Below are 25,788 nucleotides of genomic sequence, written 5' to 3'. Positions count from 1 at the left end.
GACCTGGTCTGCTTTGTGCCTGCAGTACAGCGGGTGCTAAGAAATGGGCCGTGTCGCTCCTTCACTCACCGCACAAATAGCGACAAAGTGCTGATTATGAGCTAAGACCCCAGTCAGGTGTCCTGAATGCAGAGACGACCACAGCAGTGTCCCCGCACTCCAGAAACCGAGTCTAGTGGGCGACTGAGATGACTCCCCATGTACAAGAAACCTGAGGAAGAACCCAGGTGGGGCCGGGGGCACCTCACACGGAAGGTGCCGAAGTGGAGTAGCTGGCCAGGTGAAATGGAAGAGGCAGAGACCACGGGGCTATGGGGAAGAGTGGGGAGCTGGCCCTATCTGGGGGTGGGAGGGACCCCAAAAGGAAGGGGTGTTATGGAGCTGCTGCTATGACCCAGATGGCAGCCTCAAGAAGCGGACAGTCTGGAGAGATGCTGAAGGCACTATAAATATCAGACTGTCGTGGGCAAGGAAGCCCTACTGGAGATGGCTCCGTCAGCGTTCCAGGGCCTGATGTCGTTGAGAGCGGAACAAGACTACGAGCTCCTCTGCTCCGTCTCACGCTGAGCAAGCAAGCTCCTGCTTGTCACTTGGCTTCCCATGCTGCTCTGCCCATGGGAAGAGCCTCTGCTGCTGGGGCTGAGGGGAGGGTTTCAGTCTCGCACTAAATCAATCAGTTGGCATCCTGGTATAGATATCCATCTGTGAGCTGGGGCAACTGGAACCCACCTCCAAGACACAGACCAGCTCTGGGTGTGCTCACAAATCCCTCCTGGGCCTGCAGGGCTGCGGGCCTGACGGGGACGTGGACAGTGCATCCTGAATACAAGGCCAGGCTCCTGGTGGGCGGGCAGCAGGTGTCCCCCAAGGGGCTGCCCTGTTAGAGCTGTGGGCTCTCTCTCTGTAAGTGTCTACAGGTCTCAATATCTGGGGGAGCCTGTGGGCTGCATGTGCTCCGATGATGACGGGAAACCCAGAACCACACGCCACTCAAGAATGTGGCTGACAGGAGCAGAGAACAAAGAGCAGTCACGGGGACCGCATTTGCATCATTTAACATTTGATATGAAAGGAATCATTTCACTGGCATTAAATGTTCTCCCTGGCATTATTCTCTGTTACAAAATAGTCTCCATGGTGGTGCTGATGCCATCTTGACACTTCATTTCCTTGTCATCGAAATGGTGTTCTGCACCAACTCAAGCATGGCATGAAATTTCAAAGACCTCAATAGAAGTTTCCCAACTTCATCTCCATGGAACAGTTGGAAAATGTCTCCAATTATGCAAGCTTTTTGTAAAATGTCTCAAAAATACAGAAGGGCCTATTGTACGTTTCACAAGTAAATGCGAACATATTTAACGCCTAAAGATGAAAAGAAGAGTGTCAAGGCTTTTTTAAAAATTTTTTTTAAATGAATGCTTGCTACCGGGTCAGGCCACCACCTCCCTCTTCCTACCACCTTACAAATAAATGGATGTATTTAAATGTCTGCAGCATCTGATGAAGTACACTCTGGAAAGATCTGAAAGGAGGCATTAAAACCAAAACAAGAGACACGACAGTTGTCAGAACGGGAATCCTGCCAAGTCGCTGGCCACGCAGGGAATCGGCTGAGAACGACCCCTTTCTCACAAGAGCAACGCTGCAGGTGCTGCCAGGAGGGGAGATGGAGGGTGTGCGGACCAGTACGCCATCGTGTGCGTGTGTGTGTGCACATGTGTACACACGCGTGTGTCAAATACCTGATTAGCTGATAACTGACAGTGGGCTAAACCAGACTAAATACATTTCTCTCTCCTGGTTCTGGAGGAGAATTCAGTCCTCATCCTACGAAAACTGATGGGGAGGCTCCAGGACCTGCCACGTCCCAGGACGTCCCAGGGTTACATCTGACACTGGCGGAAAGCCTAGCTCTTAAAGATCACCTGCCGGTGAGCAAGTTCCTGCTTCCTAGACATATGAGAAAAGGCGCCCCTGGCATCATCCGTTCTCCTGGGGTCAGTACAGCCACCCTCTGCCCCAGGAACTGCATACCTGCAGGACCCCCATCCTCGGCTGCCAGCAGCTGCCACAGCTTTACTACTTGGTAGGCCAGCGGCTACTGTCATGCTTGACAGGCCCCCGCTCCTTTAATCCTAACAAGCACCCTCTGAGAGAGCTCCTTCTGCTCCTCCTGCTTTACAGATGAGTCCACTGATGCTGGAAGGGCTAGGCAGCTTGTCCAAGGCCACACTGCCAGTGAGGGATGCAGCTGGGGTCAGGACCTAGTTCTGTCCAAAGCCCCATCCTCTCTACCCTTCACCAGGCTGCAGGAGGTGGAAGAAGGATCTGGAAGCCTCCCCTCTAGACGGCGCTCCCAGCCAGCCCCTGGGGTCCCGGGTCACTACCTGCTCCGGTAAGCTTGTCGGCCACCTCCTTCCGCACGGACTGGGTGAGGTTGAAGTAGTCGTCGTCCTCGTCCATGCTGCGGAGGAACAGCGGGATGTGCTGGAAGACGATGGCGTGCTGGCACTTGCGCTGGCCCGCGACGCTCAGTTGCTGGTCCAGCCACTGGTCCTGTGCCTGCTTCAAGGCGGGGCATCGGGAGGCATCGTACCAGAACTGGGAGTTGAGAACGAGGAACAGGACACCCCCGACCCAGAAGCTGAAATAGTCGTCCCCCCAGGTCTGCTGGAACTCCGCCACAGTCTCGGGGGTGGGGGTGTTGCCCACGTCATGGTTGCCGCTGACCAGCACCAGCGGGATGTCGCTGTCCACGCCTGCGAGCACCCGCTGCAGGTCCGCCGTCTGCTCCTTCCGCCAGGGCATTCCTGCAAGAGTGAGGGTCATGTCTGAGACGGCCGCGGCTGGCCACGTGTTTATTAACATAAGGTAAGAGAGCACAGCCTAGAAATATACTCACCCCTCACGTGGAACTGCAAACAGCAGCTGTGTGTTAAAAGCAAATCAGTAATTTAGGTGGGAGCCTCTGTCTACCCCTCTTCCCTCAGGATGCCTTGGAAATTCAGTGTCCAAGTGGTCGTCTGACCCAACGTTGCTGACTGAGTGATGATACGCAGTTATTCTAACAGTAAATGTTAGTGAGGTGTCATTTCTTTTATTCAGATGAAAAATAAACATAAATAGTTGTAGCTTTTCCGTCCCATCTCAGTGGGTCATCATGTGCGTCCATATTGTGTGTGGACCCAGCTTTGAACACTAGTCCCAAACCAACTGCTACTTAAAGTTATTCTTACCATACCTGTGGCTTTGCAGACTGGGGGAGCACCCTATGGGGGAAATGCTTAGAATCCGAACGGCCAGACCAACTGGCACATGCATCCTGCCAAATCCCACTCCCCTCACCCATGCAGGGGAAGAAGTACTTTATATTCCATGAACGGTGTGTAAATGTAAGGGCTCAATGTCTTGATATTAAGTGTGTCTCCCCACCCCGTCCCCCCACTCCAGATACACAGGATTTGGTATGGAGATAATGTATTAAAACTCTAATGGATGGGATTTGAAATGACCACTTCAATTCTGGATGTTTTCTGTTGTCTTTGTTTTGTTTTTTAAGCTCCTCTGTGCTAATTTATTCAACAAATATTTACTGAGTACTGACTGTGTCTAAGGCACTGATTCAGTTGCCGGGGCAAGATGTGAACCAGAGACACAAATCCTTCCCTCCCAGCAAACGATGGACGCACACCGTCCGTATCAGATGCTAATGAAACATTACTGAGAAAAGCAAGGTGGGGAAACGGATAGGATTCCTGCACCACGTCAGTCCTGAGGAACACACTCACCATTATGCAGAGACAGCGTAAGGAAAAGGGTGAGAGAGAAGAGCAGCCCAACTTCCCTAGGGTGATGAAAACCCACCTGAAAAACCTCGCCGTGAGCAGACGAAAATTACACCCAACAGCCCGTGTCCCTCACAAATTTACAAGAAGGCAAAAGGTCTTTACGAAGCAACCGCAGCTAAGAAGGAAGACCTAACGCAGAGAGGAATTCAGTCTAGATGGTCATAAAATAGGCGGGCGTGAAGCAGGAACGGGTAGAAGTGACTCAGGAAAGGGACGGCGGCAAGAGACAAAACTGTTTGAGAACTTGCAACTATAAGAAATCAGCAGTGGCCAGCTCTCCGTTATAGCCAAGGATATGCCCGGTTTACCAAATGTCCCGTGCGAGCTTGTAGAGAATGCGCATTCTCTCAATGTTGACCACGGAGCTCCTTATATCGCCCGTCAATCAAACCTGTGTATGGTGTGATTCAAGTCTCCTGTGTCATTTGTTACTCCCTGCTTTTGGCCGACTGATCCATGTCAGTTTCAGGGAGCCTTGGTTAAGCCTCCGCTGTAACTGTGAACTGATCCGTTTCTCCTTCTAGTTATGCCAAATTTGATGTGCGTTTTACTTTTAGCTATGGGATTACGTACGAGGTCAGAACTTCCACATCTCACTGAAACAGCTTTGTAATTCATTCTAACAAAATAAATAGAAAGAAAGAGGTAGATCCACACTGATACAATAGAAAAATCATTACTATATTAAGTTAAAAAGGTAAGACATGGAGGGAAAAAAATCACGTGGAAATTTTTAAAAGGCTTACACATATTTGCATGTTATAGATAAAACTTCTCCAAAGACACAAAGAGAACTACAACTCTGGTTAAATCTGGGAGATTGTGGTGGAGAGGGAGGGGGACTTTCATATTCGGTTTAAAACCCTTTATACTACATTTTAAAAGTTCCTTCTCTCCTTTTTCCAAGCTTATGTACTATTTACACTTTCTTTTTTTAAAGTGTTTTCTTGGTTTTTTGTTTGTTTTGTTTTTTTAAAAAGGGGCTTTTAGCCCCAGGATCCCACGGTTTGAAGAAGATTCAGGAATGGCCAGTCAGGCAGCTACATTTCCAAGCGATCCCAATTTCTAGGATGAGTGGAATTTGCTTGGAGAAGGTGTCAGCAGCCGACCCCCACAGGGAGAGCCCCTGAGGGGAGCAGCAGATCCTGCCTGGCACCAGGGACCACAAAGCCCCTCCCTCGGCAGTGCTGGGCATTTGCTCACCTCCAGCGTCTGCCTCCTCGCTGGTCTGGGCTGGCCCTGGGGCTCCTGGTTTGAAGGGGCCATGGACTGATGGTGCTTCTTTAGCTGAACCCAGACTGTGGGCATCTGTGTTGACTTACATAATCCCCTCTAGGACCCTGCTGGTCAGTTCTTTTCCCATGTCAACAAACAGGCAGTACGAATCCTTTATGGCCTTGAACACGATAAACCATTTCAAAGGGACTCCATAAGCCAAGGCCAATTCATCACTACTTTCCTTAACCAGTTCTCTAAAAACCCCAAAGCTGCCGCTAATGTTCCCTTCTTTGCATTCATACTTACTTGGGGATGCTGTGACCCTTAACAACAGCCAATGCTAACCTTACTATGGGCCAGGCACTGCTCTAAGAGCTGTACTCATATTAACTCGCTGGGACAGCCAGTGGGGGCGTCAGGATTTGAACTCACTGTTCCAGCTCAGACCGCTGCTTCTCATTACAGTGACCTGAACAGAAAGGTCCTAGCTTCCTGGGTGACTTCTCTCAGCTGTCCTGATCCACAGGACATCGATTTACAACACACTGGGGTCCACAGTGTCTCCCATTCCTGATTTTCAAAGGGCATTTCGTCATGACGCTTCATATGCTGACTGAGTCAGACACAAAGAATGTTCAATTACCTGATGACCGTGAGGAAAAAAGCACCTCAAAAAAAAGGCTTACTCAAAACTTGGAAAGGAGACCTTGTCTACAAGCAATCTACAGGGAAGACCTGTGAATTACACACAGTAAGAGGATGTTTGTTTCCAAACTTCAGTGGGAACCTGCTTGGGGGAAGTCACAAATATCCCCCAATAACCTGTTTAAAAAAAGATGAAACCCATCTTCCCAGGATCCCCTCAAATATGAGCCTCTCTCGTGAGGCTTTTCCAGAACTTTCTGTACCCCTCACGTGGAGGCATGGTGTGGAGATGGAGTCTAGGACACCTGGCTTTGGTCCTTGGCTCTTGCCCCTTACAAGTCATTGGCCTTGGTGAGTCACTTGGTTGCTCTGAGCCCTGGTCTCACTGTGTGTGAGATGAGAACGATAGGCTCCATACCTCAGAGGGCAACTGTCAGGATTCATACCAAGATAATGATTTCCAGAGTTCGACTTGAACAGGGATGCAAAAACGTTAGCTGTCTTCCCTCCACTCCTACACCCGAATGTACTGAATTCTCCCTTTCTGACTGGTGACTCACAGTGTGCACACAGCAATCAATAAATCACTTCTGAAGGAAAGAAAACATTCCCTAGGGATATAAATAATTTTTAGGTAAGAATTTAAAAGTGAAGGAGTAACTGCTCAATTACAAAAAGCCAAGGTGAAGGAAAACATTTACATTATTTTCAACATACTTTCATTTGTGTAGATCAGAATTTCTTTAAGGTCAGAACATCAATAATCCCTTAGTATTATTAGCATAGCTGATAGTACATCTTAGCACAGTTTCCTAAAGAAATCATAATATTACAGCAAAGGACAAAGGCAAACCTAACTAGCATCAGGAATAGAAAAAATGTTAACTTGGCCAAGGATATAGAGTTTCCATGAGTTTCTTACGGGATCAAGTGGGGCTCTGCACTTCACAGGAAGGACAGAAAGAGAGGCAGGGAAAGAGGAGAGGGCTTTGGTGAAGGAAGAAAAACTGCAAGAAATGACTCAGAAGACAGAAGGCGATTCCATTAAAATTTTAGAATTATATGTTCTAGTTCTGTGAAAAATGGTATTTTGATAGGGATTGCATTAAATCTGTACATTGCTTTGAGTAGTGCGGACGTTTTAACAATATTGGCTCTTCCAATCCATGAGCATGGAGTATCTTTCCATTTGTTTGTGTGAACTTCACAGAACTAGAACAAATAATCCTAGACTTTGTATGGATCCACAAAAGACCCTGAATAGCCAAAGCAATTTTGAGAAATAAGAACAAAGCTGGAGGCATCACAATCCCAGACTTCAAGTTATATTACAGAGCTATAGTAATCAAAGCAGTTTGCAACTGGCCCCACATAGATTAAGGGAACAGAATAGAAAATCCAGAAATAAACACACACTTCTATGGTCAATTAATCTATGACAAAGGAAGAAAAGAATATACAATGGGAAAAAGACAGTCTTTTCAACAAATGGTGTTGGGGAACCTCGACAGCTACATGCAAAGGAATGAAACTGGACCCCTTTCTTACGCCATACACAAAAATAAACCCAAAATGGATGAAAGACCTAAGTGTGAGACCCGAAACCAAAAAATCCTAGTAGAGAGCAAAGCAGTAATTTTTTTGACATCGGCCCTAGCAACATTTTTCTAGATATGTCTCCGGAGCCAAGGAACACAGAAAGCAAAGTTAAACTATCGGGACCACATCCGAATAAAGACCTTTTGCACAGTGAAGGAAACCATCAACAAAACAAAAAGGCAATCTACTGAGTGGGAGAAGATATTTGCAAATGATACATCTGGTAAGGGGTTAAGATCCAAATTATATAAAGAAGTTATACAACACCAAAAAAACCCCCAAATAATCCCAATCAAACTGGGCAGAAGACCTGAACAGACTTCCAAAGAAGACGTCCAGATGGCCAGTAGACACGTGAAAAGATGCTCAACATCACTCATCGTCAGGGAAACGCAAATCAAAACCACCATGAGCTACCACTTTACACCTGTCAGAATGGCTAAAATCAAAAAGATAAGAAATCACAAGTATTGGTGAGGATACAGAGAAAAAGAAACTCTCCTGCACTGTTGGTGGGAATGCAAACCGGTGCAGCCACTGTGGAAAACAGTATGGAGGTTCCTCAAAAAATTAAAACTAGAAATACCACATAACCTAATAATTCCACTACTGGGAATTTATCCAAAGAAAACAGAAATACTAATTCAAAAAGACATATGCACCCCTAGGTTTTTGGAGTATTATTTACAATAGCTAAGATACGAAAGCAACCCAAGTGTCCACTGACCGATGAATGGATAAAGAAGATGTGGTACACAAACATACACACACGCACACACGCACGCACACACACACACACACACACACACACACACACAGAGGAATATTACTTAGCTATAAAAAAGAATGAAATCTTGGCATTTGCAACAACATGGATGGGCCTAGAGGGTATTACGCCTCTAGGCATAATGAATTAAGTGAATTCATTATGTGAATTAAGTCAGTCAATGAAAAGACTTATACGATATGATTTCATTCATATGTGGAATTTAAGAAAACAAGTGAACGAACAAAAAAAGAGACAACTGAAAAACCAGACTCTTAAATACAGAGAACTGGTGGTTGCTGAGGGGAGGTGGGTGGGGAAAAGGGTGAAACAGATAAAGGGAATATGACCACACTTATTGTGATGAGTACTGAAAAATGTATAGAATTGTTGAATCACTATACTGTACGCCTGAAACTAGTATAACATTGCATTTTAACTATATTTGAATAAAAGACAAAAAGATGAGAGGAGGAGGACTGCTCTGGGCGGGTCTCCAAGGTGGAGAAGGGGCATCTGCTGAAAAGTGGGTAGTGAGAGAACATGGAGCCCGATGTCAGCACACATCTGCTGACTGATGAGAAGAACTCTGATGAGATCGGGCACGTTCAGGATGGTATGGCAGTAGACTAATGAGAAGAACTCTGGATGGGACTGATGGGAGCAGCGTGGAAAGCTGTGACATGTTCAAAATATAAATATTTAAAATTTTCTACATATAAGGAGTTTAAAATAAAACCAGGAGGTAAAAAACATTATAAAGACAACTACAAAATAGTTATTTATCATTCATTAACTTTGAATTTTTAATAAGATGGGGTACCATGGAATGTGTAACGTATTACTTCAGTATTTATTAAGGCAGAGATGATTATCTTCTTGTTTTGAGAATAGTCTTAAAACACACTGTCTGATAAAATCTCTTAGCAAACTTAGAAGAGAAGTAAACATCCTTAACCAGATAAAGTATATCCACATAAACTCTGCAACTAATGTCACGCTTAATGGTGAAAGACTGAATGCTTTCCCCCTAGGACTGAGGACAAAGCAAAGATGTCTGCTCTTACCATTTCCATTCGGCATCGCACTAGAAGTTGTGGCCAGTGCAGTAAGGCAAGAAAAAAGAATAAGAAGCATACAGATTGGAAAAGAGAAAAAACTGCTTGTTCTCAGAAGACACAACTGTCTTCATAGAAAACCCACCCCCCAAAATCTATTTTTTTAAAGACTGATTGATTGATTGATTGATTGATTTGAGACAGCCAGTAAGAGAGGGAACACAAGCAGGGGGAGTGGGAGAGGAAGAAGCAGGCTCCCAGCAGAGCAGGGAGCCCGATGCGGGGCTCAATCCCAGGACCCCGGGATCATGCCCTGAGCTGAAGGCAGACACTTAATGACTGAGGCACCCAGGCGCCCCAATTTTTTAAAAAAAATTTCTAGACTAATAAGGCGGATTGGCTTAGTTGCTGGATACAAGGTCAATATATAAAAATTAATTGTATTATAGACTAGCAATGGAGAATTGGAGGTTAAAGAGAAATATCTGAAAGATACTTAAGGGGTAGAAACAATGGGAGTCCTTGTATTCGTTACAAGAAGGAGAGGAAGGAGTCGAAAATCATTCTCCATGTCTCAGCAGCTGGGAGGTTAGTCATATCATTTATTGACATGGAAAAGACTGGGGAACAAATAGATTAGAAGTAAAAATCGAAAGCTGTTTCAATATAAAAACTGCCATACTGACATAGACACAAGCAACAAAAGGAAAAAGCAGACAAATGGACTTTCTGACAGTTAAAAACTTCTGTGCACCGTAAGACGTGAGTATCAACCACGGAATGGGAGAAAATATTTGCAAATCATACATCAGGTATGGCATTAACATTCAGAATATACAGAGAATTCCTAAAACTCAACAACAGATTAGGGCTCCATCTTCTGAAGGGAAAATGACACGGTGCTTCAGTTCAAGTACATCTCAGCCAAAAGTGGAGGCAGATACCATAAAACCCGAGGGCTTACCTGCCAAGCTCAAAACACCATGATAAACATATTTTGTTTTCCCCTTTGGGGATTAAGGAGAACAGAAGTTGCCTCCAAGCCTCAGAGAGTATAACCCGGCTACAGAAAAAAACAGAACAAGAAACAAACAGCGAACCCACATGTTTCTATTCCCCTTTAACCATCCCCATCCCCGGCAAGCAAAACGTAGTGACAGCAGAATTCCACCTGGAAACTACTGAAGAAAACCATCCACCTCTGAGACCTTCACAACATTTTCTCTTCTCTGTGGAGGCTGTCCGAATAACAGATGCTATGAATAGATTTCAACACTGCTATGAATCTATTTACTGTTTCAGTAAGAAGATTTTCTTCTTCTTTTTTTTTCAACAAGCAAACCAATGTTCTCTGTAGCAAACCAACAAGGAAGGACGTTGCTTACAGAAAACAAGACTTCTATATTCCCCCGTCCCTGTAGACACTAGAACTCAAACGAGAGCTGATGCTAATACACTCAACCACCACCAGGAAAATTTAAAGTAAACAGCGCGGCAACCTTAGCAAGCACAGAACCCATCCGGTGATGTAACGGGCTGTTCATTCCAGGGGACCTAGAGTGGACTTCTTGGTTCGACGCAGGCAGCGGTGGAAAGAACAAAATCAATATGGCGCTCGAGGAAGCACACTCTGAGCAGTTACTTGAAAACCAAATGATTTCTCCAGCTGAGGCCGGGGCACGACAGGAGGATGAACCAGTGTGTGACGGGGACGGATTTCCTGTATGGAAGACGGCTGCGGTATGCAGTCAGATCCCTTCACACCTGCACAGTCGTCTTGGCCTGCCCTGGCTCCCTGGGGCTTGCTTCTGCCTGGGATTTCACATGGCCCCAAGGGCCGGCTGTGCGGTGAGCAGCGGTCTTCAGGAGCATTTCCTTTGCGCCGTGAAGATATTTGGTAGATAGGTATGAATTTGGTCTAATTTGGGATTGGCTGAGTGCAGAAATTGCTGAGAAGACACTGGGATATACACGGAACACCCCTCTCTTGTCCCTCCTCTCGCTAATGTCAGCAGTGGGTTCTCTGCTGGGCAATCCCAGAACTCTTCTTCCTCAGCCCAAGCTTTCTGAGAAGAAACAAAGGTTCAGCAGCTTCTCCATCCAGCTACAGTCCAACTCCTCCTCCTCCTCCTCCTCCTCCTCCTCCTCCTCCTCCCCCTCCTCCTCCTCCTCCTCCTCCTCCTCCTCCTCCTCCTCCTCCTCCTCATCCAACTCCTCCTCCTCCTCCTCCTCCTCCTCCTCCTCCTCCCCCTCCTCCTCCTCCTCCACACACACACACACACACACACACACACACACACACACCCCATTCCTCTGATGTCTCTAAAGTCTCTTTTCCTAACAGCTATAGGCAAGTTTGGGGTAAGTAAAGGCATGGCTTACTGCTTACTCTGTGATGCAGCAACGGGTAGCTTCATCTGCCTGTTACGGGCTGAAATGCTTCCTCCCAAACTCGTACACTGATATTCTAACCCTAATAACTGCATACGGTATACTGGCCCTTTGTCCTGATACTGGGAGAGCTGACCCTCTGTCTTCCTCTTGAATTCCTCTTTACCTATCCTTCCCGCATCACAGCAAAGGCAAGACCATGTTTCTTCTCCCCTGGTTGTAGCTCACCACCTACGGTGGCCCCCTTGCTCCCATGATTGCCCCTCTGCAATCCGTCCTCACAGCCAGGTCACCAGCCTGTTAAGCTGCTCACCTCGCCCAATCACAAAGTTCTCCAGGGTTCAGATACTTTTTTTTTTTTTTAAAGATTTTATTTATTTGACAGAGTGAGCGAGAGAATACAAGCAGGGGGAGGAGCAGAGGGAAAGGGAGAAGCAGGCTCCCCGCCGAGCAGGGAGCCCAATGTGGGGCTCGATCCCAGGACCCTGGGATCATGACCTGAGCCGAAGGCAGACACTTAACCATCTGAGCCACCCAGGCATCCCAGGGTTCAGATACTTAACCTCATCTTCTTACCCCTCATCCCATCTGACCCTCCCATCATCCCTGTGATGGTGCAATGGAGGGATGACCGTGTGGCATCTTGTACCAGAGACACGTTCTGAAAACCCTGCCAAATGTAATACTTGCCTGTTGTTTCAAAAGTACTCCTGAAACAGAATGGTGTTATTTGCTTACTTGCTGAAGTGTCCCTGACGTTTTGCAAGAGCGTGAAAAGTTTTGCATTTACTCATCACCAGCTTCACCAGCTCTAGATTGACAGGATTCTTGACAAATGTTTAATTTGAAGGGATCTGTATTACTTCAAAACTAAAGCACAGGGAGGCTTTTCTTTCTTTCCATTTACTTCTTTCTGGGGGCGGGTATCATGCTATTTCAGATTCACATAGCATCAATTCATTGTTGTATTACCACAGTTTACAGACGAGCAAACCAGGGCTTACTGCAGTCAAAGGGAAGGGAACAGGGAATGGAGACCCAGAACCGAGCTGCATGGAGGCCAGGGCTCAGCCATGGAGGGCTGGCCTGGGAACCGGGAACTCGTTTGGGGGGTGTTCACAGTGAGGATTCGGGGAGTGGGGAGACAGGCGTCTTAAATCTCACTCTATGACCAACCAACCATGCTCTTTTTGGCAACAATCAGTTACGAACATGCCCCTTGCCATCATTAGTGAGTTTCCATCTGCCAGGGCACTGACGTAAGAACTTCAACACGACCACCGTCCCATCACCATGACACTTCTTACTTAATGGTGTGCTGCCTTAATTTGTCCAGGTATAAAGTAGCAGTACAAACTTGCTGTATTGATTTCCAATGAATGGAAACTAAGACAATGATGTCCCATGTATGGGGCCAGGTGCCTGGGGTAGGGTGCTGAAGGGGATAAACATGGTCCCTTCTTCACGGACCTTCGAATGCATACACAAGGCTTCTGCTGGTGTTGGGAGAGGGAAGACACTTCCCCTCAATGCTAAGGACCAACCTCACAGGACCCGTCAAGGAACCACTGACTGACAACAAAGAGCGAACAACTCTCACAGCCTTTCGACAACAAACAACTTGACCCCTGGGTTTAGGAGGTATGGTTAAGATCTCCAAAAGCGTGTCAGATATCGAGGAGTTCTCGACTGTTGAAATGTATCCGGGGGAATCACGCAGACAGGCATTCCAGCCAGTGGTAAAAGGGAGGACACAGCAGCAGATTCTCTGACCAAATCATCAGATCCGCCAAAGGCATGAGGGAGGTCACTGGAATTGTAGGAGAGACTCTGGATATCAAAGCCACTTTTATTCAAGCCTTCCACTCGGGCAGAGTAATGTCAGTTCCTCGATAAAGATGACACTCTACACTTCCTGAGTTCATCACAATTCTGTACTTAAAAACATTATAATACAGATGTATTAACCTGCAAAGCTTTGTTGTTTGGTAAATTATCCCCCTTGTAGCATCCAGCAGGGGAAACGACTAACTAGAGTTATAAAAAATTTTAAACCTCTTAGGATGGTTTTCACTTTGCAAATGTAATGTGTGCAAAAGTTTGCTCATAAACTGGCCGCTTGGAAGGCAGCTAGGATCCGTCACAGAAATAACACAATAACTGGCGATGAGATCTCAGGCTCACTCACAATAACCTAGTTAATCCCCAACACAGATGAATGTACTCACTGAACTAAATGAAAGTTACAATCATGCTTGTCTTCCCGGCTGCAATGTTTACCTTCCCAGCAAAATATTTGAGATTTGTTGGTGTTGCCAGTTTCTGCCTCTTTCCTTCCTTTCAAAAATGCTCTTACCAGTTAGCATAAGAACCTAACTATTATTTATACCCATAGGTAAAAATGATTACAAGGGAATTTAATATACTGGAAGAGAGAAATGTATTATGTGAAGTAATGAGTACACCAAATGCATCTGATTAGAGGTTCGGCAGAGGTATAATTATGTGGTTATCTATACTTAGAAATATTATTTGTTACATTAATAGAAGGAAAATGTAATAAATTAGTGGTGTTAGGGTAACATATCTCCGATATATGAAGAAGCAGAGGAAATAAAGATGAAGGGTCTTCAGGTTGAATATATTCTTGGGACCCCAAAGAAAGAGTGAGCCAAGGTCACAGTTTGAGTTTGACCAAGCGAAGCAAACAACTCTCCTAGGAGACTCAGAAGCTCACTCTGTGAGAAGAAATAATAAATATGATGTCGGCTATCACTCACGGAATTCTGACCATGTGCGAAGCACTGGCATTACTGCATCCTGACACACCTGTTACTGCCCGGTCAGGTGACTGGGGCCCCTCCTCATGCTAACACTACTCTAATGAGTAAAACCACATCAAATGAAGTGAACTATGGTCTTGCCAGTTCTGCAATGCAAGCAGGACGGGTAAAGGGGGTAAGGAGAGGATAAAGGGTCAGCTCTCCTGGGGAACAGACTGAGTGGTAAATGGATGGGACATTCAAGGTCTGGGAGCTCGAGAGCGTCTCAGGCATTGAGTGTGCCTGCCATCTTGTCTGCTGGCATGGGCACCACCACTGTGAGCAAAGAGGCTGTCTGGGACTCCTCATCGTCATCCCCACCCTGACTATTGTTATCTCTGCACTAGAAGGAGCCCAGGGGGTGGGTGGGGGCCAACATGCATTCTCAGTTCTTTGGGGGAAACACAGTCTAATTTCCAATTCAAGGTTCCACTGTGCATCCTAGTCCAAACTGTTGAAGAAGTCCCAGGGGCACAGGGAACACCCGGAACACAGGCTTGGGAAACTACTGGTTAAATGTTAGGGTATTCAGATTTGCCTGGACTTGAACACTGCAAACTTGGGGGAAAAAATTAAGGGAGAGAACCCCACAAACTATATGTTCAGTCTTTCCTGGTTTTTCTTTATTGATTTTTATGTCTGATAAAGACAAGGAATCAGAATCATCTTGTCATTTTGATGGAAATGAGGAATGCAGAAAACAACGTCTGGAGTAGCTATGAGAGGCTGAGAGCAATAAAACCTTGTTTTTATCAAACCTTTAAGCAGAAAGAACTCAGAGAAAACATGAGAGTGATCATGTTTGGTGAGACTGAGAGCTCAAAGCCATCTTCAGGTCCTAAGAGTTAAAGATGGCAGATTGGAAACACACACTTAGCTCTGTTCCTCCCACATACCGTACTGCAAAGACAGTAAACTCTCCAGGACAAAGACAAGAGAGGAGAGAAAAGCCATAGCAATGTGGAACCCGGAGAGCAGGTGGCCAAGTGAGCTTAGCTCACACAGAAAGGTAAATAATCAGCTGAAAGTGGGAAAAGTTAAGAAAGCAACTGGCTTGGGAAAACCCTCTGGAGAGATTTACCAAAGCTCAACCTCCATCTTCCTGACGACCCAGCAATTCCACTCCCAGGACTGTCCCCAAAGAAGGGAGTGCACAGGTCTAATAAAACACATGAGTAAGAACGCTCATAGCAGCGTGATTCATAGGCGTCCCCAAAGAGAAATGACCCGGATATCCATCAGTAGTGGAATGGGTGGTATATTGTGATACAAACATTAGACGGATAATGTGTTACAGTAACAAAGACAGTAAGGCAGAGGAAACGCAGATGTTACATACAGTACAAGAAGCAAGAGGAGTAATACTGTACAATCTCGTTGTTAGGAACTTAAAGAACAGGCAAAACCTTTGAGAGAGACAAAAGGTTACTGATGGGAAGCATGAGGGAGCTTTCTGGCAGGTGGCAAATGTTCTCTATCCTGATGTGAGTGGTGGTTAAGAGTGGGTTTGCTGTTCAAGCTCTTCACCTCAAATTAACTGTATTTTGGGGTATTTTTTTATATTGAACCTCAATTTTAAAAAGAAGTAAAGAAAATGAATGAAAGGGGAAAAGAATCTGATTTGTTTTACAGATACCCCAAAGGCTGAAGAGTTTGCAGTGACAGGTGTCCTTGGAAACGAGAGTAAAAGAGAGCCAAAATGGAAAGATGCCCTGAAATTGCCCAGAGCTGGACCACTGTCCTTCATACTTCGGTAGACTTTGGTGGGCCTCAGTTTTTGTAAAGAGTAAACGATTCGATTCAGACAGCCAGCAGGTACAGCTGGGGGTAGGCGTACCACAGTGATGGTGGGAACATTAAGATAAAAGGTTTGACCCTAATTTCGTGAGCACAGCCTTTTTCCTCCATGTGCTCTAAGAATGAGAACATCAGGTGGGGCTCCCCAGCAAGAAGCAGGAAGAATCTACCATGGAGCATCTGAGAGCCCGAGAGAAAAGACCTATGGACACTGGTTTTGGGAAGGTGGGGGGGGGGGGCTTTACTACCCAATGGTGAAGATCAAGCCCACCCCCAAAGGGTCCGGTCAGCTTCTCAGGGCTGCACTGTTGTACATGTGTGATATACTCAGGCAGGCACAGGCAGTCCGGAATTGTTATACACAACCAGTATGAAAGACACCCCAAACAATCAAAATGGGGAAACAGAGAGAGAAGAAGGAGAAGGAGAAGGAGAAGAAAAAACTATCCTCAGTATTCTCAGGGAAGGGAAAGATACTGCATCCATCAAACAATCACAGGAATAATGACCAAAGAGCTCTTGAAAATTAAAACTATGGTAGCAGAAATGAAAATCTCAGCAGAAGGCTCAGAATATAAAGTTGAGGAAATAGAAAATAGAGTAAGCCAGGAAATTGGGAAAAAAAGAGACAATATCTGAGGGCCAGTATAGGAAGTCTAACATCTGAAGAACATAAGTACCAGAGAGTATAGAAAAAAAAAATCTCAGGGGGAAAATGATCACTGAAATAATTTGGCAATATTTCAGAACTGAAGGCCATGACTTTACATAAATAAATAAAGCAGATTCACACCTCAGTATACCACAATGTTATTTCAGAACCCTGGATACAAAGGGAAGATCCTATATGTTTCCACTTTCATATAAAGGGCCAAGAATCAGAGGGGAATTGAACATCTTAAAATCCATACTAGATGGGCAAAGGCAAGGAAGCGGAGCTTATTCATGAGAGACTGTGGACTCTGGGAAACAAACTGAGGGCTTCAGAGGGGAGGGGGGTGGGGGATTGGGATAGGCCCGTGATGGGTATTAAGGAGGGCACGTATTATATGGAGCACTGGGTGTTATACTCCAACAATGAATCATGGAACACTACATCAAAAACTAAAGATGTACTGTATGGTGACTAACATAACATAATAAAAAATTATTATAAAAAAATAATACTGAGAGAAAAATGACTCCTTACCTAACATTCTATACTCAGCTGAACTACCGCATTAAATCTCAATTTCATGTGCAGCTAGAACGAGCATATTTCAAATATAAATTCTTCTCCAGAAACTATAAGAGCATGTCATCCATCTAAAAAGGAAGGAAACAGGATCCAACATGAGAGAGGTGAAGGTGGTCAGTTTCTAGAATGGGGGTGGAAATCTCAAGACAGTAGCTGTTAGCAGGCTTACAGCAACCAGACAGGAAACAGAACTTTCTCCTAGACCCTCTTTATAGGGTCATTATGTACACTGAGTGTCTCCTAGACAAAGACAGAATGCCCGATATTTTTAAATTTATTGACAGGAAATCCGTGCACTTTCACCTGAGGTTGAATTAGTACATTTAAAAAATTAAAGGGCGTAGGGGCGCCTGGGTGGCACAGCGGTTAAGCGTCTGCCTTCGGCTCAGGGCGTGATCCCGGCGTTATGGGATCGAGCCCCACATCAGGCTCCTCCGCTATGAGCCTGCTTCTTCCTTTCCCACTCCCCCTGCTTGTGTTCCCTCTCTCGCTGGCTGTCTCTATCTCTGTCAAATAAATAAATAAAATCTTTAAAAAAAAAAAATTAAAGGGCGCCTGGGTGGTTCAGTCAGTTAAGTGTCTGCCTTCAGCTCAGGTCATGATCTCAGGGTCCTGGGATCGAGCCTCACATCAGGCTCCCGGCTCAGCAAGGAGTCTGCTTCTCCCTCTCCCTCTGCCCCTCCACCCTGCTCATGCTGTCTCACTCTCTCTCTCTCTCAAATAAATAAATAAAATCTTTAAAAAATATTAAGACATTTTGGGGTGCCTGGCTAGTTCAGTCAGTGGAGCATGTGACTCTCGATCTCACGGTTGTTAGGTTCGAGCCCCATGCTGGGTGTAGAGATTACTAAAAAAATGAAATAAAATCTTTAAAATAAAAATTAAGACTGTTTATTTTAAAAACCCAAAAAGAATCTGCAGGGAAAATGATCATGGCATACGAACATGGCTCAGTTGTGAATAATGTTCAAGGTAATGTATACATAGACGAACTATTATAAATACCAAATAATGATACAACTAAAATTAAAATTTAGTGAAGATGGCATATTCAATAAATAACAACGAGCAGATCCAGAAATGGTAACGTAAGCATGTTATTTAGAAATGCAGAAGTGATTACCAGCATCATCAGCCAAAATCACTGACGGGGGCCGCTGCTGGGAAGGGAGCCACGGCCAGGTGAGGAGTCGTGAGCTGCCCCTTCTCATAACAGTCTGTGTACGATGATTTGACTCACTGATCTGTGTGCCTACACAAGGTTGACAAAGATGAAAAACTGAATTGAAGAAGCAAGACTTTAAATCATAACCCTATCTTCGGTCACCATAAAATAGCAATTTTATAACCTACATAAACTATTACACAATAATTTTTGTAATTAAGAAAATCACTTTCCTGTCCCAAAGGTATTTAAATATCTAAAATGTAGTTCAACTCTTCTGAGTGGCTACAGGGTTCTCACAAGACCCGCCATCAGAGCAGATGAGGAGGTAGTGGGGCTGAACACAGGGATCACAAACCATGGTGTGTACCCCACAAAGACCACTAAGCAAGTGACAGCCTCAAAGCAGAGATCAGCCAGGGCCAGAGACTAAAGGGCTCCTCTGTCCTACCTCGTGCTCAGATGCTCTCCCATGCTCACCACCAGATTGTAGACAGCAGGCAAGGCAGGAAGATGCAGGGCAGGAAACGGGGTGAGCCCTGCCAGTAGGCAGGGAAGTGGGGAAGTTGTCTGGAGGGTCAGGTGGGGAGACGATGGTCGCTGCCATTGCAAATATACAGCCATCTGGGGAACCCTGGGTGCACCTCCTTTTCAAGGGCCTGAAAATCTGCCCCTCTGGCACACTCCACTGAACAATTACTATTTATCCCTTTCCATCCGTTGGGCAAAGCAGTACAATGAGCAGGCACGACTATAAAGCAATGTGCACCACGATCCAGGTGCCCCTTCCCCGAAGATGAATTACACATGATGCAACAATATGTATAATTACACTGCTTGCTTTATAGGGTCATTATGTACATTGAGTGACTTCATCTTTGTAAACCACTTAGAACAATGCCTGGCACACAGCAAGCCCTACAAAAATATCAGTTATATTAATAAAATAAGGGAAGAGAACATGGTGTGTTTGCAAAGGCGCAGTGGGAAGTCTCTCTCTGTCCAGAAGTTGTGTTCATGTGCTGAGGAAGGGGGTCCTGCAACAGATTTAAAAGGGGCCTGCCCCGCCCTGGGTGCCCCAGTGAGGAAAGGAAGTCGAATTTATATGAAACTGCCCCCAATGGTGGGGGAGATGTAGGCCTGGATATCATCCCGGCCAGTGCTTTGACCCTAGGGAACGTGTCAATGGATCCAACTAACTGCCAGCTGAGACGAAAGATGCCTGGGGCCCTTGCCGTGCGCAGAGCGTGCTGCCAGTGTTCTGACTTTGTTGCAGTGAGCTGGACATACAGGGCATGGAGGGCGGGCTCCCTGTTAAGTCCAAGGTGGCTTGGACCTTCAGAAAACCAACCCCAATGCCAGCAATGGTCTGAGAAGTGGGGGCAGCACAACCAAATATTGCTTAGCACTCTCCATATGAGGAGAAGGTTTAAATACCTTTAGATTTTGGCTCTCAGTGTCTGGAAACTTCCAGCTATTGTATTTAAAGAAAGTGAATTCTAACCCAGAGAGAAGACTACAAAGGAAACGGGGGAGTGACGTAGACTCAGTATTCTTCCCATTGGCTTAACAAACATTTGCCAAACACCCACTCAGTCGGCACTAAGAGCACAGACGAATGCCAGGATCACGCCCTGAGCCAAAGGCAGACGCTTAACGACTGAGCCACCCAGGCGCCCCTAAGAAGAGCACAGACGAAAACAAACTTCTTGCCACTGGTGGAGACGGACTCTCAGTACAGTTAGGACATACGGTGTGTCGGGTGTCACATGGCACTAAGTGTTATGGAGAAAAATACAGCAGGGTAGGTGCTAGGGCGAGCAGTGGGGATGGGAAGAGTTGCAATTTTACAATCGGGGACAATGTCCAGCAAAGGCCTGAGGCGAAGATCACAAGGACCTGGAGGAAGAGCAGCAGTTCAGGTACCAGAAGAAAGGAGAGGAGGTAGCGGGAACAGCTTCCAGGAAGAGGAACAGTATGTGGGAGCACAGAAAGGAGGCACAGTTCACTGAAGAACGGAAAAGCAGTCAGGATGGCCGGGAGCCAGAGCACCCCGAGGAAAGTGACAGGAGATGTGGCAGGCAGGGCCAGATCAGGCAGAGCCCTGTGGCCCACCGTAGCGACCTATCTGGATTCTAAGAGCAATGGCAGCCGCTGAAGGGTTTTGAGCAGGGATGGGCATGGTCAGGATGGAGGTTTCAACCCACCCTACTGGCTGCAAGACTGTTATTGGCCACAACTCGTGTGAAGAATGAAAGGGAAACAGGTAGAGTTTGGGGAGTTTCCCCCTGCCTCACTGAAGGTTTCCATGAACCAGGGAGGGCTACAGAAGCCAGCTGGCTGGCTAGGCTATGAGAGGAAAAGGTACACTGGAGCTGGGCAGCACAGGGGCTCGAGGCTATCAAAGTGGTGGCCAGATATGGAACAGTGGACGGGGAAGGCTGGATGGAGGGAACATGGGAGTAATGTTCTCTCTGTCTTCCTGGTACCCATCCTCTCAGTGTCAGGGGACACCTGCCACAGAATTGAAGGATCTGGTCGTTTTTTAAAATACAAACATTGCTGGCATCTCGTTCTACCAAGGAAAAGTCCTCGTGACAGTGAGAATGACTGATGGTCATCGGTGATAAACTATTAACATGGACTCTGACGCAGGCAGAAGGCCTGTTAGCAGATGCGTCAGGTTTTGAATGATTCTTCCTTCAGAAAATGTGAGCAATGCAAGACTCACATCGTGGCATCCATGAGGCAATCCAAACATCCATCAGTAAAAGATGCAGCTGGTGGGGGTGGTTCTTTAAGGCATGGATATGGAATGGCACCCTTCCATTACAAATACTTTTCTAGAAAGAACCAGATGTAGAATTAAAAGCAGGAATAAAGGAATGTGCAAGTCAAAGGCTGTGCTCACTTTCAGTAAGAGGAGCCTCAGGCTATGCTCCCATCACACCACCCCTTGTAGCCCCTGTGCCCTTAGACCCACAACCTCTTCCTCAGCACAAGAGAGGAATGCAAGGCTGGTTGGTAGTCCCATCAGTCTCTAAGAGACCAGCATCCTGGAGCAGCCCGGGCATCTCACACCACAAAGCACGACAGAGCGAAACAAGGAGGGATCCTGAACTTCCCGCCGATGCTTCGATGCTTCGTTAGTCGCGGGCCTGCAGACTGGACTCCCGTGCACCAAGCCATTCTAAGACCGACAGGCTAGCTGTTCAGACAAGAGAGTTAATACTCTGCAGAGAAATTGTCAGACTCAAGTCTCTGGGAGGTAGCAACAACTTCTGTGTTGGGAACAGCCATTTGCAAACCCTAGAAGCATTTTAGGCTTGTTGACAATCAGTGTAATCCCATGCAGGTTATTATACGTGTAGAGAAAGAAAGTGAAAGGTGACAGGTGAGGGCTTGGAGCTGGAAGGAGAATGCTGGGTACCAGTTCTCCACGCTTCTGAGAACACGGAGTGGAATATGCCCTGCAGATGTACTGCTAAAACAAAACAAAACAAATCACCCCTTGAATCACCATTCGACTTAAGAGGAAATGATGTCTTCTGAAAAAAAATATGCGAAATGTATTTTTCTAAAAATTAAAAAACCTTGGGGCGCCTGGGTGCCTCAGTCGGTTCAGCGTCTGTCTTCTTCGGCTCAGGTCATGATCTCGGGGTTCTGGGACTGGGCCCCTGCATCGGGCTCCCTGCTCAGCGGGGAGGAGGCTACTCCCTCTCCCTCTGCCCCCCCCACCTCCTTGTGCTCTTCTCTCTCAAATAAATAAATAAAATCTTTAAAAGAAAAAAAGAAAACTTCTGTTCTGATGGGTTCTCATATCTGTAGCATACGTTGCTTGAGGGAGCAGAATAAATTATTTTCCAGACCTTGAAATGCAAAACCAAAACATACACGACAAAAAAAAAAAAAAAAAAAAAAATACCGCTTCCATACACACTTGAGCAGTAGACCCGGCCACAGAAGAAATTCCAGTAATCCCTCCCCAAACATGTGTTGCAGTTGCTCAGACTTCCAGGTGACGGCCTGGCACTCTGCATCTCCTGGGGAGAAAGAAGGCATGCGGGTGGCTGAACAGAACACATCCCTTCCCACTGTTGTCTTGATGAACCTGGATTTGAGGTCAGCACCCTCGCACTTGCCGGGCGGGAAGAAATCAAGACACAGGAGACCGGCCTGGGAAACAGGAACCGATCACGTGAGCCATAAAATGAGGAAGACGCTGGACATTTGGAAAGAGAACAAACATTGCTGGAGCCAAGAGGAGATCAACAAAACGGGGAATATACTTTGGCATGTGATGCCACAAAACACATTTACAAAATCTTAAAATTAAAAGACCGGTGCTGAAGCACATCTATCAAGAAAACGTTTGTCCTGAGGCGTGCAAAATAATATTCAAAGTAGTTTTACTTAAGGGCCTCTATTTTATTTACTTATTATTTATTACTTAAGGGGCTCTGTTTTATTTTAGTGCACATTTAAAAAATATGAAAGATGGTATGTCCTTAATGAAGGGACATTATGCAGCCATTCACAATGATGCTTGTGATAACAAAGAGGCTTATTTACGTTACATGAAAAATCACAGTGCAAATAATGTATGAACTGAGCGATGCAAAAAAATTTTTTTTTTAAGATTAGAAAGGAAACATGCCAAAAATGTTAATAGCTATTGCCTCTGGGTGGTATAGAATTATGAGTAATTTTTCTCATTCTTCTTCTTCCCTAATTTCTCTCAAGTGAGCATCTATTACTTTTACAATCTCTCTCACACACACACACACACACACACACACACAACCCACCACACACACTATTAAAATGCATGTTGCAGGGATGAAATGTCTGAGTATTTGTTTATAAATGCATAGCTGTCAGCTGCGGGCATGAATATAGATGATCACGGTTTCATTTATTCTGAAACAAGAATGCTGGGATTTTCGGGAATAATAAAGGGCAAAAGCTCCTGGCAAAGTATCTCACCTACTTAAACAGCAAAGGATTATACAAATGATTTAGAACCGAAGAGTATGGACTAACTGCTGGGTAAAGGCTTATTAAGTAGGCTACTATCCCAGGCCCCGTGCTAAAAATGACAACACTGCTCAGGGAATGAAAGTCACCTTATTAGACCCCAAAGATACCATCACCCCAAATTACTGCTGCAATATTATTAACAAACTGTTTCTGCCAATACGTGTTTAATGGAGAAGCTAAACTCTGGCAGGCAATAGTTGGTGCCCCCCCCACCCCCCGCCCCCAGGCAGGAGATCGGCTNGCTGTAATCACTCTGGCAAGCAGGCTGTCACTGTGGACAGCGGGAGGGCTCTGCACGGAGGGAGGTTTGGCTTTAAGTCTTGGTTCTGCCCCTTACTGAGCTGTACAACCTTAGGTGAGTCATTTATTCTCCCTGAGATTCCATTTCTAATCGCAAAATAAGGCTAATAATGTCGACCTTGCTGGAGCTGTCATGAGAATAAGAAAATGTGTGTCTAGGGTACAAGTATAGAGACTGGTTCACACGAGACAACGGATGAACGAATGCACAAATGATCAAAGCAAGTGAGTTTTTCCTACTTGTCCACTAACACCAAAGTACTTGTTCAGGCAAATGCTGGACGAACAGGGGTGGGCAGACCACTACTGGTAGGCTGGTCTAACTCCCATTTCTTCCCTTTTTCTCTCTCGTTCACCTCCGGTATGGAGGCTGGAAAAAGCTACATGCACGGTTTCTGGGCTCCTTTCTGGCTAGAAGTGGCAAAGTGACAAAGCGACACAAGAAGAAAGTGGCTGGGGGGATTCCAGGGAAACTTTTGCTTTCTTGATGACAGGCACAGGTCAGCGGTACTGCCTCCCTCCCTTCCTTCTTCTCTTAAACATGGAGGGGATGGCTGGGCCACAGCAGCCGTCTTGCAGTCATGAGGACAGTCACAAGAACACGGCAAAGACACTGATCATTACAGTGTTAAGCAACGTAATACCAGCAGGTACCGACTTCTAGACTTGTTATTATGTGAGAAAAATAAGCCCTATTTTACTGAAGCCAGTTTTTCTTAAAACCCACAGCCAAAAGCATTCTTAAAGAATACAAATCATGAGTATAATTCTGTCTGGTCCTTGCTCTCATGGAGCATATTGTCTACTGATGATACAGGCAATAAAGGGGGCTCATGTATAAATGTAAATTAGAATGTATTATGAGTGTTATGAAAAAGAGGGTACTTGAAATTCTGTCCTTTGTATATAAGGGATTTTGAGCCAGTGGAGAAGGTTGGGGTGAAGGGGACGAGGGAGAAAATGCTCAGCAGAGTGAATAGCAGACGCATGGCCCCCTGGCAGGAAAGGAGTGCAAGGCGAGAGGATGCTGAAGGGGACCGTGGGGTGGGGCAGAGAGCGCAGACAGCACAGTGCAAGATCAGGCCTTGAGAGGTGGGGAGGGCCAGACCTCTCTGGATCTTGTATTTCTTGTAAGTAGATAGGATCTCCCCCACCCCCCCGCCCAGGAGCAAGGGGAAGCTATATGAGTGAGTCTGGCAAAGAGGGGGACATGTTCAGATTGAATCCCGGTGGCTATCTGATATCTACCTGTGGGTGTGGTGTGGTATACAAGAGAAAGTCAGAGACTGAAAATTCCTATCTGTGGTATACTGTATACGCAGGACCCCCTCTCCCTTGCCGAAAGAAACCTCATCTTGTTCAGGGCAGCACTGTGCTGTGCCCTGGTGACGGACTCTGACTGGACCATGCCAATGAGGACTTTCTTCTTCCCTGTTTTCTAAGATTTCCTAGACTCCAGGAATAGTCCACATGGCCCTGATCTGACTGAGGGGACCTCAGCAGGAGTCCACCTACTGGTGGGGGTGGGGGTGGGGTGGAGGTGTGTGCCGTGGGCATATTCCTAGGGATCTATTCACTTTCCTGGTAAGAGGGGAAGCCTATGTTGAGACCACAAGGTAACGAGCAGGAACATGAAAAACAGCATGCTAAGGATGATGGGGCCTACCGTTAGAAAGACCCTGGGACCCTGAGGGCCCTGCTGGGCTGCTGGACCAAAGAACTATTTGTTTAAGCCACCAACACCTGCGTGGCATTCCCAGTAGCTGAACGCTCTCCTAAGTGATACACCTGCTATCTACAGAGAAAAGGTGAAGGGCCCACACCCATTTAACATGCTTGGTAAGTAACCTCCTTCATCAGTCTAAAAAGCCAGCACTGTATTAGGTAACATTCCCACTT

At 46.0% G+C, this 25,788-nt stretch overlaps 1 protein-coding gene across 3 annotated transcripts in view; it reads right to left on the bottom strand.

Moving 5' to 3' along the window:
* CPPED1 (calcineurin like phosphoesterase domain containing 1) overlaps window positions 1–25,788 on the bottom strand; it is a 123,762-nt gene that overhangs the window by 52,752 nt on the left and 45,222 nt on the right. For all 3 annotated transcript variants that reach the window (XM_040635309.1, XM_040635308.1, XM_040635310.1), the window contains exon 3: window positions 2,391–2,813. In XM_040635309.1, coding sequence (XP_040491243.1) covers window positions 2,391–2,813 — 423 coding nt within the window. The remainder of the gene's footprint in view (window positions 1–2,390; window positions 2,814–25,788) is intronic.

This window comes from Ursus maritimus, unplaced genomic scaffold, assembly GCF_017311325.1.
Source record: "Ursus maritimus isolate PB19 unplaced genomic scaffold, ASM1731132v1 scaffold_2, whole genome shotgun sequence".
Taxonomy (NCBI): domain Eukaryota; kingdom Metazoa; phylum Chordata; class Mammalia; order Carnivora; family Ursidae; genus Ursus; species Ursus maritimus.
This window is presented reverse-complemented; position numbering and strand designations above follow the sequence as displayed.